We start from the raw sequence: 14,709 nt of genomic DNA, 5'->3' as shown, positions 1-14,709 counted from the left end.
AATACTAAACTGTTGCTTTTAGCTCACACTTCAGTAGAAGTTTATAATGTTACGATATCTGTATTTAATAAATGTAAGATGGTTAGAATACAGTGAACTGAGTCAGGAGGACCTCAGTAGGCAGACAATCACGTTTTTTGTTTTTTTTACAAAAGTTTTGTCAAATCTGCTAGTCAAGTTGTACATTTTGGGAAATACGCTTAATCACTTTCTGACGGAGGGTCTGATGAGAAAATCTGTATTAGCGTCATGTCATTTGGACCGAAATTACATGCAGCCAAACAACTGTTCAGCCTTCCACTTGTAATCCTGACTAGATTTTTGACAGCAACAATATCTCCAGAGGTGGAAGAAGTACTCTCTTTCACTCTTTTACTTCAGTAACAGTACAAATACCACAGTGTAGAAATACTGTGTTACAAGTAAATGTCCTGCATTCAAATACTAACTTAAAGGAATAGTATGTAGCATTTAGGGGGATCTATTGGCAGAAATGGAATATAATATTAATACGTTTTCTTTAGTGTACAATAACCTGAAAATAAGAATCGTTGTGTTCTCATTACTCCAGAATATAGCGTTGTCACGATACTTGAATTTCTAACTTCGATACAATACCTTGAAAAATATCGATATTCGATACCATTTTCTATACCATGGGGAAAAATTGACACAATATTGAGGGCATAAATTATTTTATTTTTATTTAAGATGAACAGCAGTATGTGTGTGATCGAAAAGTGGCTGATGGTGTGCCACTGTGGTTCAGTGGCACAAGCCGGTCCCTGTCATACCAGCACCGGCTCCTGATATTTGTTTCTGTCTTTATTAACAGCACAGTGCCGTTAAAAAAACAAGCCAACAATACTTGCTAGCCAGCGTTAACTAACGTGTTCAGAGAATTATTCTGCCTCCACTTAAATACCTCATCATGGTTACTAACAGAGAAGAGGGCTATACTGCTGAGTAGTTTAATCTATAATAATATATCATCATTTGTTTTAATAATCTGAATCTGCAAAGTAATAAATATATAACAGTTTCCATGATGGAGGTGTTGGTCAGAGCCAAGATAGCCATTTCCACCTGCTTCCAGTCTTTATGCTAAGCTAAGCTAATCGCTCTAGCTCCACACTTCTCTAACTTTCAGCAAGAAAGTGAATAAGTGTATTTCATACATTTCTCTAAACTATTTCTTAATGTTTGCTGTATGGTTAGCTCTAAGCTACTTCATTTCACTGAAAGATGAAACCTGTATGCCTTTGATTTCGTTCATCCAGTATATAAAGTATAGTGCATGTCTGTATCGTATGCATGCAGTTATTACTTTTTCAACCCACCTGTTGTTGAAAGCATCATGTCAGGATGCTGTTGTCAGACTGATGATGGATGATAAATGATTGATTGATCACATTTCATTTCAATCCAAAAACATGTGACTTCAGAATGCCGACATGTTGTGTTATGCCTTATTCTGTATCAGTGTTTTAACGGCTGTTCATGATCTTTATACCAACGTCTGGCTGATTGTACTCTGACTCCAGAGCTGAGTGGAGGCGCCTTTAACTTGTTCATTTTTCACTGCTGGAGTTGAACTTTGGTTACAGATGAAACACAAGAAAATAAGTGGTGACTTGATTTCCCTGTTTTCTTCTGTTTCAAATGCTTTAAAAAAACAAATACACTTTAAAAGACATTTGATCTGAAGTAGTTTTGTCAGTTGAATGAATTCTGTTGCTGTCGTCAACTTTTTTTGGAAGTAAAAAATAGGCTTGTTTTAGCTGGATGGCACTGAAGCTTTGACACAATCCAAAGTGCTTTGTCTCAACTGAAATTAAAAAAACTTTAAAAAAGTTTCTATTCTTTTAATTTTGATTTTAATGTTTATGTTTTAATGCATTAAGATTAGATGAAATAAGATGAGTCTCTACTGATCTCCAGAGGGGTATTTCAGGTGTTGCACCAGCAAAAAGACAGAGAAGTGAAAACATATATAACGTAAAAATAAAGACTACAAGCAATTAAAGACAACATTAAGAGGTAATTTATCTCAAATGTGTCTGAAAGCATGAAAAGCCTCCAACAGCAGAGCTACTAGACTTTCACCTGAAACTGCTGTTTGCAGAGTGTTAGCTCAGATATTAGCATGTTCCTCCATTGTTGATAGATAGATAGATAGATAAAAAAATATTGACTTTATTGATCCCCGAAGGGGAAATTGAGGTGTGAAAGCAGCAATGTACATACATCCCAGAAACATCACTCATCGTTGTATATGAGTCCAACCATGACATAAAGCACAAGTCACAATATCCAATAAAACTATAAAACAATTTTTTAAAAAACATTACCGTATGATTTTTAGCTATATCGGGAATATCCAATGTTACTATTTAAAATTGTTTTTGAGTGTCCACTGGTTCTCAACACAGTAAACATCATTATATGAATGTAGAGGAGAGTGTCAGTAACAGGAATATAAGAACCATGGTGATGAGGCATTCATAGTATCAGTAATGTGTATATATATACATATATACTGTATATGTAATTAATTATAAAATAATATTAATTATAAAATAATTATACTGTATATATATCATATTCTACCGAAATGGCCTGTGTTGAACAATAAAATAAAATAAATATAATAAGCGTTTTCAGTCCAAAATGGCGGTGGAGTTTCATCTGCTCGCTTCTATACTCTTTGAAATATCTATGGTGTCTAGAAGGTAACTATGATGTGTAGATCTTATTATACATACATGAAGGTAACCCACAAGTTGCGAAACTGTCGCGAAAGAGTCTCGCGAGAGTTTCTTCTTGACACAGCCGTTAGCTGTGGTTAGCTGTAGCCTTACTACATCTTCAACCCCGTTATTTTTTAGCCTGTTTACATCTAGTCTCCATTAAAAGTATGCCGAATTGTCTATTAGGAGCTCCTGTTTGCAGTGTACTCATGGATGTATAGACAACTACCACTGGATTACTGTGATACCGAAGACAACTTAAAAACACGACGATTCTCAGGCTAGTTCTGCAGCGTCTCTCTTCCTCTGATTTCGGGGCGAATTCGTGGACGTTTACTCAAGATAAAGATATCCTCGGTAAGTGTAAGTCACACTAAATCTAAAATATCTGTGTATCATGTCTGTGTGTTTGGGTTGGACTGAGTTTAGAAGAAGTGGACTGACTTAAAGGTCCCATATCGTGTTCATTTTCAGGTTCATATTTGTATTTTGTGTTTCTACTAGAACATGTTTACATGCTGTAATGTTAAAAAAAAACACGTTATTTTCCTCGTACTGTCAGCCTGAATATACCTGTATTCACCCTCTGTCTGAAACGCTCCGTTTTAGTGCAGTTCAATTGTATTGCAACTGAATTGCAACAGAATTGCGTTGCTAGGCAACAGCTTGGGTTCATGTTTACATCCTGTCAGCTGATTTCATTAACATACACTGCAACCAGGAAATAAACTGGGACACATTTAGAATGTTTACGTTTAAAACCGTGTAATGGTCTAAATATTGTATATTTGTGACATCACAAATGGGACAGAAACGGCTTGTTTCAAACGCGCAATTTCTTAATAAGGGCTGTGTGTATTTCTCCGTATATTGAGCGTTTTGATAATTTAACAGTATTGATATAGCATTTAAAGTTGCTTTATAATGTAAAAGACCTGAAAATCTCACTTTTTACAATAAGGGACCTTTTAAAGGGACTGTTTGTAACTTCTTACACGTATAAATAACCCGGGTCGGTGTCCCATGCACCAAAACCGCAAAGTTATATCTAGTGAAGCCCGTCTTGCAAAACAGTGTTGGCTGCGGTGAGAGGACGCGGGGGAGACCGTAGCTTTAGACAAATTAGAGTATTTGCCAAAATGTTGAACTATGCTTTTAATACAGCCAACAGTCTACAGAGGAAGCCAGCAGGAGGTAAAGGGGGTCAGGAAACAGACCCCGGGTGGGTCAAAGGTCACAGATCAGGGTGGAGAGGCTGTTATTTAATGGTGAATTACCCAGTTTATGCATCACAGCTAAACAGTTTATCCCTTTAAGTTATTTAGTGTGAGGGAGGAAGTGAGTGTGAAAACAGAAAGTGTCTCCTGCTGAGTTTAACAGCCGCCTGGACTCAAGTCTATAGAGACGGAAGGAAATGTGTCCTCTAGACTGGATGGATCAACTAGCACAGACAAAAGAGGGCAGCAAGAGATCTGACACCCCATAATATACTCTGAATATGTTCATGTATTTGGAGCCAAAACTGCTTTTCAGCTTAACTTTTACAACTGTGGAGCAGTGATGTGCTGCTGCTGCCATCTCAATGTGTCAGAGAGTGAATGGACGCTGGCTGGTGGTGAAACTGTGACCTCTTTGTCTGCTCAGTGTTGACCAATGAAATGACCTTTTGTCTGCTGGCGTCTGGTAATGTGTTGTTGACCAGTCTGCAGCTGCCTGAGGCTGACATCACCTGCTGAACCGACACACTGCATTCACACTTGTATACATATATATATCTATATATATATATAGATATATATATAGATACACATACTGTATCTATATATATATACAGATTTATAAAAAAATTGCATTTGATAGTGCTTTCTCTATTTAACACATGCTCATTAACAGAGGTACAAACTACGATGGAGTATTAGGGCCACATTGAGGGAAAAACTAAATCTCAGATTTCGATGAATAAAGTCATAATATTACGAGAAAAAAGTCGTAATTTAATGAAAATAAAGTCAGACTATTTCAAGAAAAAAGTCGTAATATTATGAGAATAAAGTCATAAGTTTACGAGAAAAAAAGTAATCTCCTCCTCCACAAAAGAGGCAGTTTCCCCAGCAGGTCCGTGTGGTTCTTTCTTCGGAATAAACATAGATTCTTGCACAATCTTTTCAAAGTCCTGATACTTCTGATAATGTGGTGCTGATGTGCCAAAAGATGAACTATTTTGTTATTTGTGAAACCTAAACTAAAGTATAACTTCACAAGAAGCTCCTCGTTCCTCATTTTCACACTATTTCCCCTTTAAAATAACACGTAAAATTACTTCTTTATAATATTAAAAATATAAATAATAAAACAACAGCTGCAGTGTGTCAGTGTGCTGACTTGACTATGACTTGTCCCAAACTGCATGTGATTATAATAAAGTGGGCATGTCTGTAAAGGGGAGACTCGTGGGTACCCATAGAACCCATTTTCAGTCACATATCTGGAGGTCAGAGGTCAAGGGACCCCTTTGAAAATGACCATGACAGTTTTTCCTCCCCAAAATTTATCCTAAGTTTTGAGGGTTATTTTGTATCTTCACTCTAGCTTTAAAACGGATCCTGCTAGAACCTACAAATTGCAAGTTTTGTTAGTGCGTTAAATACATTTGTGGTGTTTAAACGAATTTCCGTTAACTTTGACAGCCTTAATGACGTTCTGGCTCCAGAAGGCGTCCTGATGGAGGATTAGGGGGAAAGGTGCTGCTGTGTATTGCCCAGATCGGTTCTCTGGTGACTTCAGGGAAAGTGAAGTAGTTTAAATGAGAAACGAATGTTTGGACAAACAGGCGTCCATGCAGCTTCAGACAGCAGCTGGACGCAGACACAGTCGCTCCTCTGTGTGACCGTCCCGTGTGTCACAGCCTGGGACCGATTCACATCCATCCACACCAAACCCCAGCACAGTAAAGTCTGATTTGACTGTGTCTTCACCACACAAGCTTATGCACAATGTGATGCTCTACTAGACTGTTTTAGATTTCATTTAGTTAGAGATCTTTGCAGTGTATCAGACACAGAACACAGCAGTTAGGGTTCGTTAATGATAGTTTGTTTAGCACAAACTCAGCTACAGTCTGACGTCTCATTTTGTCCAAATATTATTGTAGAGCATTTGAAGGTTATACAAATATTGGGCCTCATGCTAGAACATGTTCTTATTCTTAGTCTTAACTGTCTCCTAACTTCAGGTAACTGTGTAAATGACCTGCGTAAACATGATGTTTATCATGCTTTTATTGAATTTTATTGATGAATACCATGAGCGTTCGTTCATGTGGATTGAACATTAGCATAATTAACGCCCCAATGATACCATATATGGCTACGCATCCTGCCCCATTCATCTCTCTCTGCCAATATATCAGCACGCCATCTAAAGACGCGCTCTCTTCATGACGCGCATGGTTACACTTCCTGTTGATCTTATTATGTAAAGAGACAAATTAACCTCCAATTAGTGTGTAATTTATGTTGTTTTGCGGTTTGAAATGTTCATATTGATTTTGTATACAATAGCATCAATGGCCAATTTAAATTAATGATGATATCGTTAGGTTATATGGATACATTTAGAATTATATTATAATTCGAATTGCAGATACATCCTTTTATTATTATTAAATTAAATTATATTAAATTATATTAATTTAAATTAAATTAAATTATATTAAATTATATTAATTTAAATTAAATTAAATTATATTAAATTATATTATATTATATTATATTATATTATATTATAATATATCAATTATAACAGTCAGTCTGCCTATAGAGCAGCTGTAACTTCATATCATTAATATTTAGTAATGATTGACTCAGCAGCTAAACCAGCGTTAATGTTCAACTAGTTGAGTTTCACATTTAAAGAGAAGTTAATGTTGGACTTTGGTTGAAGTCCACTGTTGTTCTGGTTTCTAATGTCACATTATGGGATGGAACGTAACACTTTCCATACCCAGTACCCATGAACAACAGACTTTAGCTAATGTGAGGCAGCATGCTAACACCTCTGTTAATGACAGTATTAATAGACTGTCATAATAAAACTTGAACATTGAATCTGTTGTAATTCTGCCTTTTTTAACAAATCAGATAACAAAGGCTGGATTTTAGATTCAACTTTAAAAAATTTGTAAAATCTGGATGAATTGACAGAGTTTCTATAGTCTGACTGTAATATTTTTATATATCTGTGCAGACTATTAGAAGGTTAATTAGGGTCAGAGACAATAAGAGATAACAATCATCATGTCCATAACTATACAGCAGAGACACAATGTGACTATAAAAGACCTTTAATAGATGAAAAGCAGCACACATAAACATGATAAAGACTCAGTGAGGCGGTGGCCAAGTGATTGTTGGAGGAGGAGGAGGAGGAGACAGGGAGTCTTTGTGGTCCGCTGGACAAAGAGCTGTCCTCAGTTTACTGCCGCCTGCCTGCTGGAACGCATCGCACGCCAAAATCTGACTCCTGTCTCTGGTTTTAGCCCTGGTCTGACAACATGAAGCGCTGCCTCGGATTATTCCTGCTGGTTTGTTGTGGGATGCTTCATCTGGGTGAGTGGACCAGGACACATCACAGACACTCCTTCAACATTTATATTCATAATTAATATCAGCCCTTATAAGCTCCATATATACATTTTATAAATGGTTTATAATACAGATAGTTAGATTAAAGAGTCAGAGGGCCGTTTATCTCCTCTGAGGTCCTCTTCAGAAAAGATGACAGAAATCAGGCAGGAAGAAACACATGCAGCACCAAAACAAACAAAACTAGTGGTGGAAGAAGTACTCTGATATTTTACTGCAGTAAAAGTACTAATACCACAGTGTAGAAATACTCTGTTACAAGTAAAAGTCCTGCATTTAAAATTTAACTTAAGTAAAAAGTATTTACCAAAAAATACACTTTAAGTAGCAAAAGTAAAATTCTGCAGAATAATCTATATCATATTATTGTATTATAATTATTGATGCATTAATGTGTTCATCACTTTAATGTTGCAGCTGGTAAATGTGGAACTACTTTTAATTCTTTTTTGGATATTTTACAAATAATTTTTTACATATTTGACTAATTTGTGTCTGATAATTTATTAATATTTGTTGATATTTAACTTATATTTTTATTTTATGTTACTTTTCTGATATTTTACGAATGTTTAAAGGATATTTTACTAATATTTTTGGAATATTTTACCAATATTTTAAGGATATTTTACTCAAATTATTTTGGATATATTACAAATGTTTGTCTGATACTTTACTAATATTTTCTGCTATTTTACTAATATTTTTGGGATATTTTATTTGTTCATCACTGTTAAAATTTGTTGCAGATAGTAAAAGTGGAGCTACTTACGAATTACGAATTTGTGTCTGATCATTTATTAATATTTATTGATATTTAAGTTATATTTTCTGATATTTTAGTAATATTTTTGGAATATTTTACCAATATTTTACTAATATTTTTGGAATATTTTACCAAGCTTTTTGGGATATTTTACTAATATCTTTGGAATATTTTACCAATATTTTTAGGATATTTTAATAATATCTTTGGAATATTTTACCAATATTTTAAGGATATTTTACTAATGTTTTTTGGATATATTACTAATATTTTATATGATATTTTACTCATATTATTTTGGATATTTTACAAATGTTTGTCTGATATTTTACTAATATTTTGGGATATTTGTTAAACTACCTCTTATAATACTAGGTCTAAATGTGTTTCGGAGGTCGTTGGGAGTTTCTGGAGATTTGCTGCCCCAGAAGGTGGCAGTATAATCAAAGTGACACTGAAGTATATCAGCCAGAATATTTTAATGTTGTACTGTCTATCAGGGATATACTGTAGATAATCTCAAATACAACCTGAATTAAAGCTGCAAGCAGCGATGAACAGTTTAACAACTTTCTGAGCACTGTAAGGCCCTCAAACATACGATTCATTTTAATAATAATGATAAAAAAAATATGAATTCTTTCAGTTTCAACAGGGCCTTCACTGCCCGACGTTGTCGGTGCTCAAGCCGTAATAATAATAATTACCAGCAGTTTTTGCTGCTATTTCTGACTGATCTACTTTAACTAAACGTTCTGGATATTTTCTTTATTTTGACTAAATACAAAAGTAATGGTGAAGAGAGAGCTTTTATTTATGATGTTAACAAAGAAAGAGATCACATGAGCAGATAGATTATTATTATTTAATAAAAGGAATATGACTCTACCCTAATGGACCAGATAGCATCCATTAACATCTGCTTTTCAAACACTAATGTAGCTGTGAGCGGACACAAGTGTTTATTAATGTATGTGTGTTATATATACATTTATATGCTGCTTAATGTAAAGTGTTACCCAGCCCCCCTTTAAAATAGAGTTGTTGTTTTTTAACAGATATTTATTGATTTTATACATTTAACACATTGAACATACAACACCAAACCTTCCCCCAAATTGAACATATGGCAGTGTCTAAAATAATAATAATATAAAAATGATTATAAAAAGATCTTAATTGAAAGTAAATAGCTAAACATTAAGTTAAAATGATATATATTTACAATTAAAATATAATTTAAGTAAATCAAATAAAAAAACGAAATAATTAAATAAAAAAAATAAAAATAAAATAAATTAAATTAAGAATATGGTCACAAACATAAAACAAAGCACAGCACACATTCCTCACAATAGATTAGTAATTTTTACTCTAACTTCGCCCTTCTAGTAAGGGAGTTATTAATGTTGGATGAGAATACATTCATTTTACATTATCTTTTAAATAACACCTTAATGTTTGTCATATATATGTTTGTCAGTGAGCGCACAAATGGACAATAAAGTAAAATGTTTGTTAAATGTTTTCAGTGTTTGAAGGTTGTCTCACTTTCAACATTAAAAGTATTGTTACTGTTTTATTTTGTAATGATGAGAAAATAAAGCTGTTCATGACTTGATGTGTATATGAACTCTGAATGAGCTGAATACAACCTTCTTCTTCTTTTTCTTCTTCTTCTTCTTCAGGTTCTGCACTTCGCTGTTACAAGTGCTCTGATTACACCGGACGCTGTCAGAATGTGCAAGAGTGCACGTATGAAGACTCCTGTATATCTCTGAGTGAGAGAGGTGAGCTCAACCACTGATACTCAAGTATTTAAGCTGCTGTGTGTCAAAGCATCAAAATGTACTGAGAGTATGAAAAGTACTCGTTATGCAGAATGAGCCCACTCAGTGTATTATATATATATATATACTATATACATTATTGAACATTATTATTGATGCATTCATATAAGTAGCATGAAGCCAAGGCTTTTTCTTTTTTTAAATCATGCTTTTTATTGTTTCCTGACAAAAATGACTACAACAAACCATAACAAAGTATTCAACAACAAGGGAGGAGAAAAGAAATGTAATAATGATAATAATGATAATAATAATAATAATAATAATAATAGAAAAATAATAAAGATTCTAAAATAAAATAGGTTTTTAGATAAATAATAATAATAATAATAATAATAATAATAATAATAATAATAATAATAATAATAATAATAAAGCCAAGGCTAATTTATTTCTTTTTAAAAAGCATGCTTTTTATTGTACTTAAGAAAAATGACTACAACAACCTAAACCATAACAAAGTATTCAACAACAAGGGGAGGAGAAATAATAATGATGATGATGATGATAATAATAATAATAATAATAATATAAAAAATAAATCTAAATAAAATAAACATATTATTATTATTAATAATAATAAAAATAAGAATAATGATGATGATAAAGCCTTTTTTTTTTCAATCATGGTTTTTATTGTTTCCTTAAGCAAAATGACTACAACCTAAACCATAACAAAGTATTCAACAACAAGGGAGGAGGAAAATGTTTTATAATTATAATAATAATAATAATAATAATAATAATAATAATAATAATAATAATAAAGCCAAGGCTAATTTCTTGAACTTTGCATGTTCCACTTTGCTCAAGTGTGTTTCCTGAAGAAAAATAATTCCTCCTTCTTCTCTCTTAAGTTTTTGGAGTATCCGCTTCCTTTTTATTGGATGATTTAGGTCCATTTGTATTGAGAGAAATTAATTTAAGGTTCCCCATTGCAATTACTTGGATGAGCTTTTTTCACTATTTGACTATTTAGACAGTAACAAAATAAGAGTTTTGTGTGCAAAACAAGCATGAAACCCTAACAAAACAGCCAACAATGAGCTTGAAAAGCATACCCTGTTTTATGGTCTATTTGACTCTAAATGGGACCATAATTTACTAAATGAATATCATGCTGTATTGAAGAAGACTTGAAACTAGCGATTGAGTCCATAAACTCATGTATACATACAATGTTTACTAAGGTAATAAATCAAGTGAGAAGTAGGCTCATTTTCTCATAGACTTCTATACAATCAGAGGAGTCGCCCCCTGCTGGCTGTTAGACAGAATGCAGGTTTAAGGCTCTTCAGCATTGACTTCACTTCTCAGACCCGGAGGTCGACCACTGGTCATATGTTCATCCACTCAGTGTGTGTGTGTACTTGTATATCTATCTTTGTGAGGACCAGTTTGAGTTTTAAACCCTCAGATTGAGGACATGTTGGTTGGTCCTCACTTCTTCAGAGGTTCAGACTTTGTTTAAAGATCAGGTTAGAATCAGGTTAGGTTGTGGTTAGGATAAGGATCTAGAGGGAGTGTCCTCACTGTGTGTGCGTGTCCTTCCAGGTGGGAAGACCATTCGTCAGTGTATCAGGTACACCGACTGCGACAACTCTCGTCTCAGCCAGATGTTCCCGGCGATCTCCGGCTTCACCTACCGCTGCTGTAGTAGCAACCTGTGCAACTCTGGCATCACTAACGCGGCCCCGCCGGTCCTGGCTCTGGTTCTGGCTGTGGCGGGGTCCCTGCTGAATGTTTGGTGGTTCTGGGTCTGAAATATCGGTTTAGTGTTTCAGGATTTAATGACTGTAAAGTTAACATGAATTAAACTGAGTGTTTGTGTTTAGTCTCCTGTGGCTCGTACAGGTTCTCAGGTCAATAAGGAATGACTTTTTCATTTTATACTTTTCCCAGTTTAACAATAAATACAAGAAGAAATAAAGATGATTTGTTTTGTTTTATTTTTGCATCAATTTCACATTCTAGTCTCTTCCTGTAACAACTCAGGCAGGGCTCTAAACTAACTTTTTTCACCTTCCTCCCAGAACCGTCCTGAGATACAACCTAAACCGTCCCAGATTTAAAATCTTTGTTTTTCTACATCATGTTTAGTTATCCGTTCAAAGTGACCTTTCACATAAATAAAACATCAAAAGTGGTTTATTTTTGTTAATTAAAATATAATTCATCCCAAAACATTTTTTTTTATAAAAGTAATTTATTGGTTTGTTATTTATACATTTTTTAAATTTTTTATTTTGATGTTAACGATGCAGCTAAGTTAAATCAAAATATTTTTTTGTGTGTAAAAAGTAACATCTGGTCAAAAGACAAGATTTTGCATATGGCCCCCCCAAAAAAGCTGGAACCGGCCCTGTTAGCTGGAACAGGCCCTGCTAGCTGGAACCGGCCCTGCTAGCTAGAATCGGCCCTGCTAGCTAGAACCGGCCCTGCTAGCTGGAACCGGCCCTGCTAGCTGGAACCAGCCCTGTTAGCTGGAACCAGCCCTGCTAGCTGGAACCGGCCCTGCTAGCTGGAACTTGGAATTTTCATCCTTCCGACCCTATTTTTTTCGTCCCCGGGACGAAGCCCTGAGCCCTGAACTCAGGCCTATTTAATGATGACTTAAAACTTGAGACAGCTCTGCACGGAGTTAGCCGCCATGTTTCTACAGTAGCCCAGAACGGACAAACCAAACACTGGCTCTATATCAGGACATTTACGCTTTGGCGTCGGCCACCGTAGTTCTCCTACATGTTTGGCACACGGGAGGTTTCAGTTGGTTGCAATCTGCAACCTCACCACTAGATGCCACCAGATCCTACACACTGCACCTTTAAGACTCTAAACATGGAGTCTGGTCCGTGTCAGGACCCCTCCAACAAGGTATTTGCCCCATTTTCTAATAATATACATGTTTGATTCAACTTTAAATAATGTGTAAAATCTGGATGAATTGAAAGAGTTTCTATAGTCTCTAATATTTGTGTATATGTGCAGTCTCACATACTGTATATACTGTATGCTGCTACCAGTTTATTTATTATATATGTGAGTTGTTGGGTCTGGCAATTTAATCTTTTTATCTTGCTTTTATTCTTTTTTGTTAGCGTTGGCCAAGTGATTGTCGCTGCTACAACTGCTCTGATTACACGGGACGCTGTCAGAACGTGCAAAAGTGCACGTATGAAGAAGACTCCTGTTTATCTCTGACTGAGAGAGGTGAGCTCAACTACTAATACTCAGGTATTTAAGCTGCTGTGTGTTGATTTATATGTGATGGAAGTATTTTTTACTCAGGTAAAAGTAGTAATACCACAGTATAAAACTACTCTGTTTCAAGTAAAAGTGTCAGCATCAAAATGTACTGAAAGTATGAAAAGTAAAGTACTCGTTATGCAGAATGAGCCCACTCAGTGTGTTATACATATATACTATATATATTATTGGAATATTATTATTGATGCATTTATGTAAGAAGCATTTTAATTGTGGTTGTTATGTAGAGCTAATTTAACTACTTAATTCACTGTTTTATAGTTTTATTTATGAATTTATAATATGTTATAAACTGATGAAATGTTTTACATGCAGTATAGTATACAGTACAATACCTACAGTATTATGATGGTGTTTTTTTTTATTCTGTCCAGATGGGAAGATCATCCGTCAGTGTTTCAGGTTCACGGACTGCGACAGATCTGTTCTCTCCCAGATATTTACGGACATCTACTCCCACAGCAGCTGCTGCAGCGGCGACTTGTGCAACTCTGACGACTACGACGACTTTCGAGATGTATCTAACACGGCCCCGCCGTTCCTGGCTCTGATTCTGACTGTGGCGGGGTCCCTGCTGAGTGTTTGGTGGTTCTGGGACTAAAATAACTGTTCAGTGTTTCAGGATTTAATGACTGAAACATGAACTAAACTGAATTTAGTCTCCTGTGGCTCGTACAGGTTCTCAGGTCAACAAAGAATGGCTTTTTCATTTTATACTTTTTTTCCAGTTTAACAATAAATACAAGAAGAAAATAAGATATTTTTAGTATTCCAGTATTGTAATCATGAACTTTTAGATATTCTATATACCTTCTATATCTCTATATTGACTGTCCTTTAGGCTGACTCCAGGTCAGTGTCCTCCCGGCTCCACAGGTTTCACAACTCCACATCTGGTGTTCATCGAGCTTTGTGTTGCTCAATGGACACACTGATGGCTGGGAGGGTCTCAACTCACACAACATCTGCCTTCACACATATAATCAGTCGGACGTGTTCTTGGCAGATTCTCTGGTTGTTCTTTGTACACAGAGACTCCGTCCACATGTGTGAATAAATCAGCCTGAACCAAGAATCTCCTCGTTGCCTGATTGATTTCAACTTCCTCAAGAAATCTTCCTTTCACTACACTATGCTATATTTCCCTCTGAGATGTCTGAGAGTAAAGTATTAAGACCAAGTACCTCAGCATTATAATTACGTAGAAACAGGGCCGGCTTAAGACATAGGCCAAATAGGCGGTTGCCTAGGGCGCCACCTTCTAGGGGGCGCTGACCGCCCTCTAAAAAAATGCAGGTGGGCACCCTTACTCATTTTCTGCATTGAGGTAACAAATGAACAAATAAATAAATACAAATAAAATAAAATAAAAAAAATATGCCGGTGGGCGCCCTTCCTCATTTTCTGCATTGAGGTAACAAATGAAAAAATAA

General features: G+C 35.2%; 2 protein-coding genes across 2 annotated transcripts; both read left to right on the top strand.

The window, feature by feature from the left end:
• Window positions 1–2,801: 2,801 nt before the first annotated feature.
• On the top strand, window positions 2,802–11,942 carry cd59b (CD59 molecule (CD59 blood group) b). Its single transcript, XM_074633329.1, has 4 exons — window positions 2,802–3,113; window positions 7,288–7,357; window positions 9,848–9,949; window positions 11,564–11,942. Exons 2-4 carry the CDS (start codon window positions 7,303–7,305, stop codon window positions 11,770–11,772), a joined length of 366 nt encoding a protein of 121 aa, XP_074489430.1. The 5' UTR covers window positions 2,802–3,113; window positions 7,288–7,302; the 3' UTR covers window positions 11,773–11,942.
• A 905-nt stretch (window positions 11,943–12,847) lies between these two features.
• On the top strand, window positions 12,848–13,877 carry LOC141766894 (CD59 glycoprotein-like). Its single transcript, XM_074634066.1, has 3 exons — window positions 12,848–12,883; window positions 13,108–13,219; window positions 13,651–13,877. The coding sequence occupies exons 1-3, from the start codon at window positions 12,848–12,850 to the stop codon at window positions 13,875–13,877; spliced, it is 375 nt and encodes a 124-aa protein (XP_074490167.1).
• The last annotated feature ends 832 nt before the right edge of the window (window positions 13,878–14,709 follow it).

The sequence above is a fragment of the Sebastes fasciatus genome, chromosome 4 (genome assembly GCF_043250625.1).
Source record: "Sebastes fasciatus isolate fSebFas1 chromosome 4, fSebFas1.pri, whole genome shotgun sequence".
NCBI lineage: Eukaryota > Metazoa > Chordata > Actinopteri > Perciformes > Sebastidae > Sebastes > Sebastes fasciatus.
Note: the sequence above shows the minus strand (reverse complement) of the source record. Positions and strands in the feature narration are given on the sequence as shown.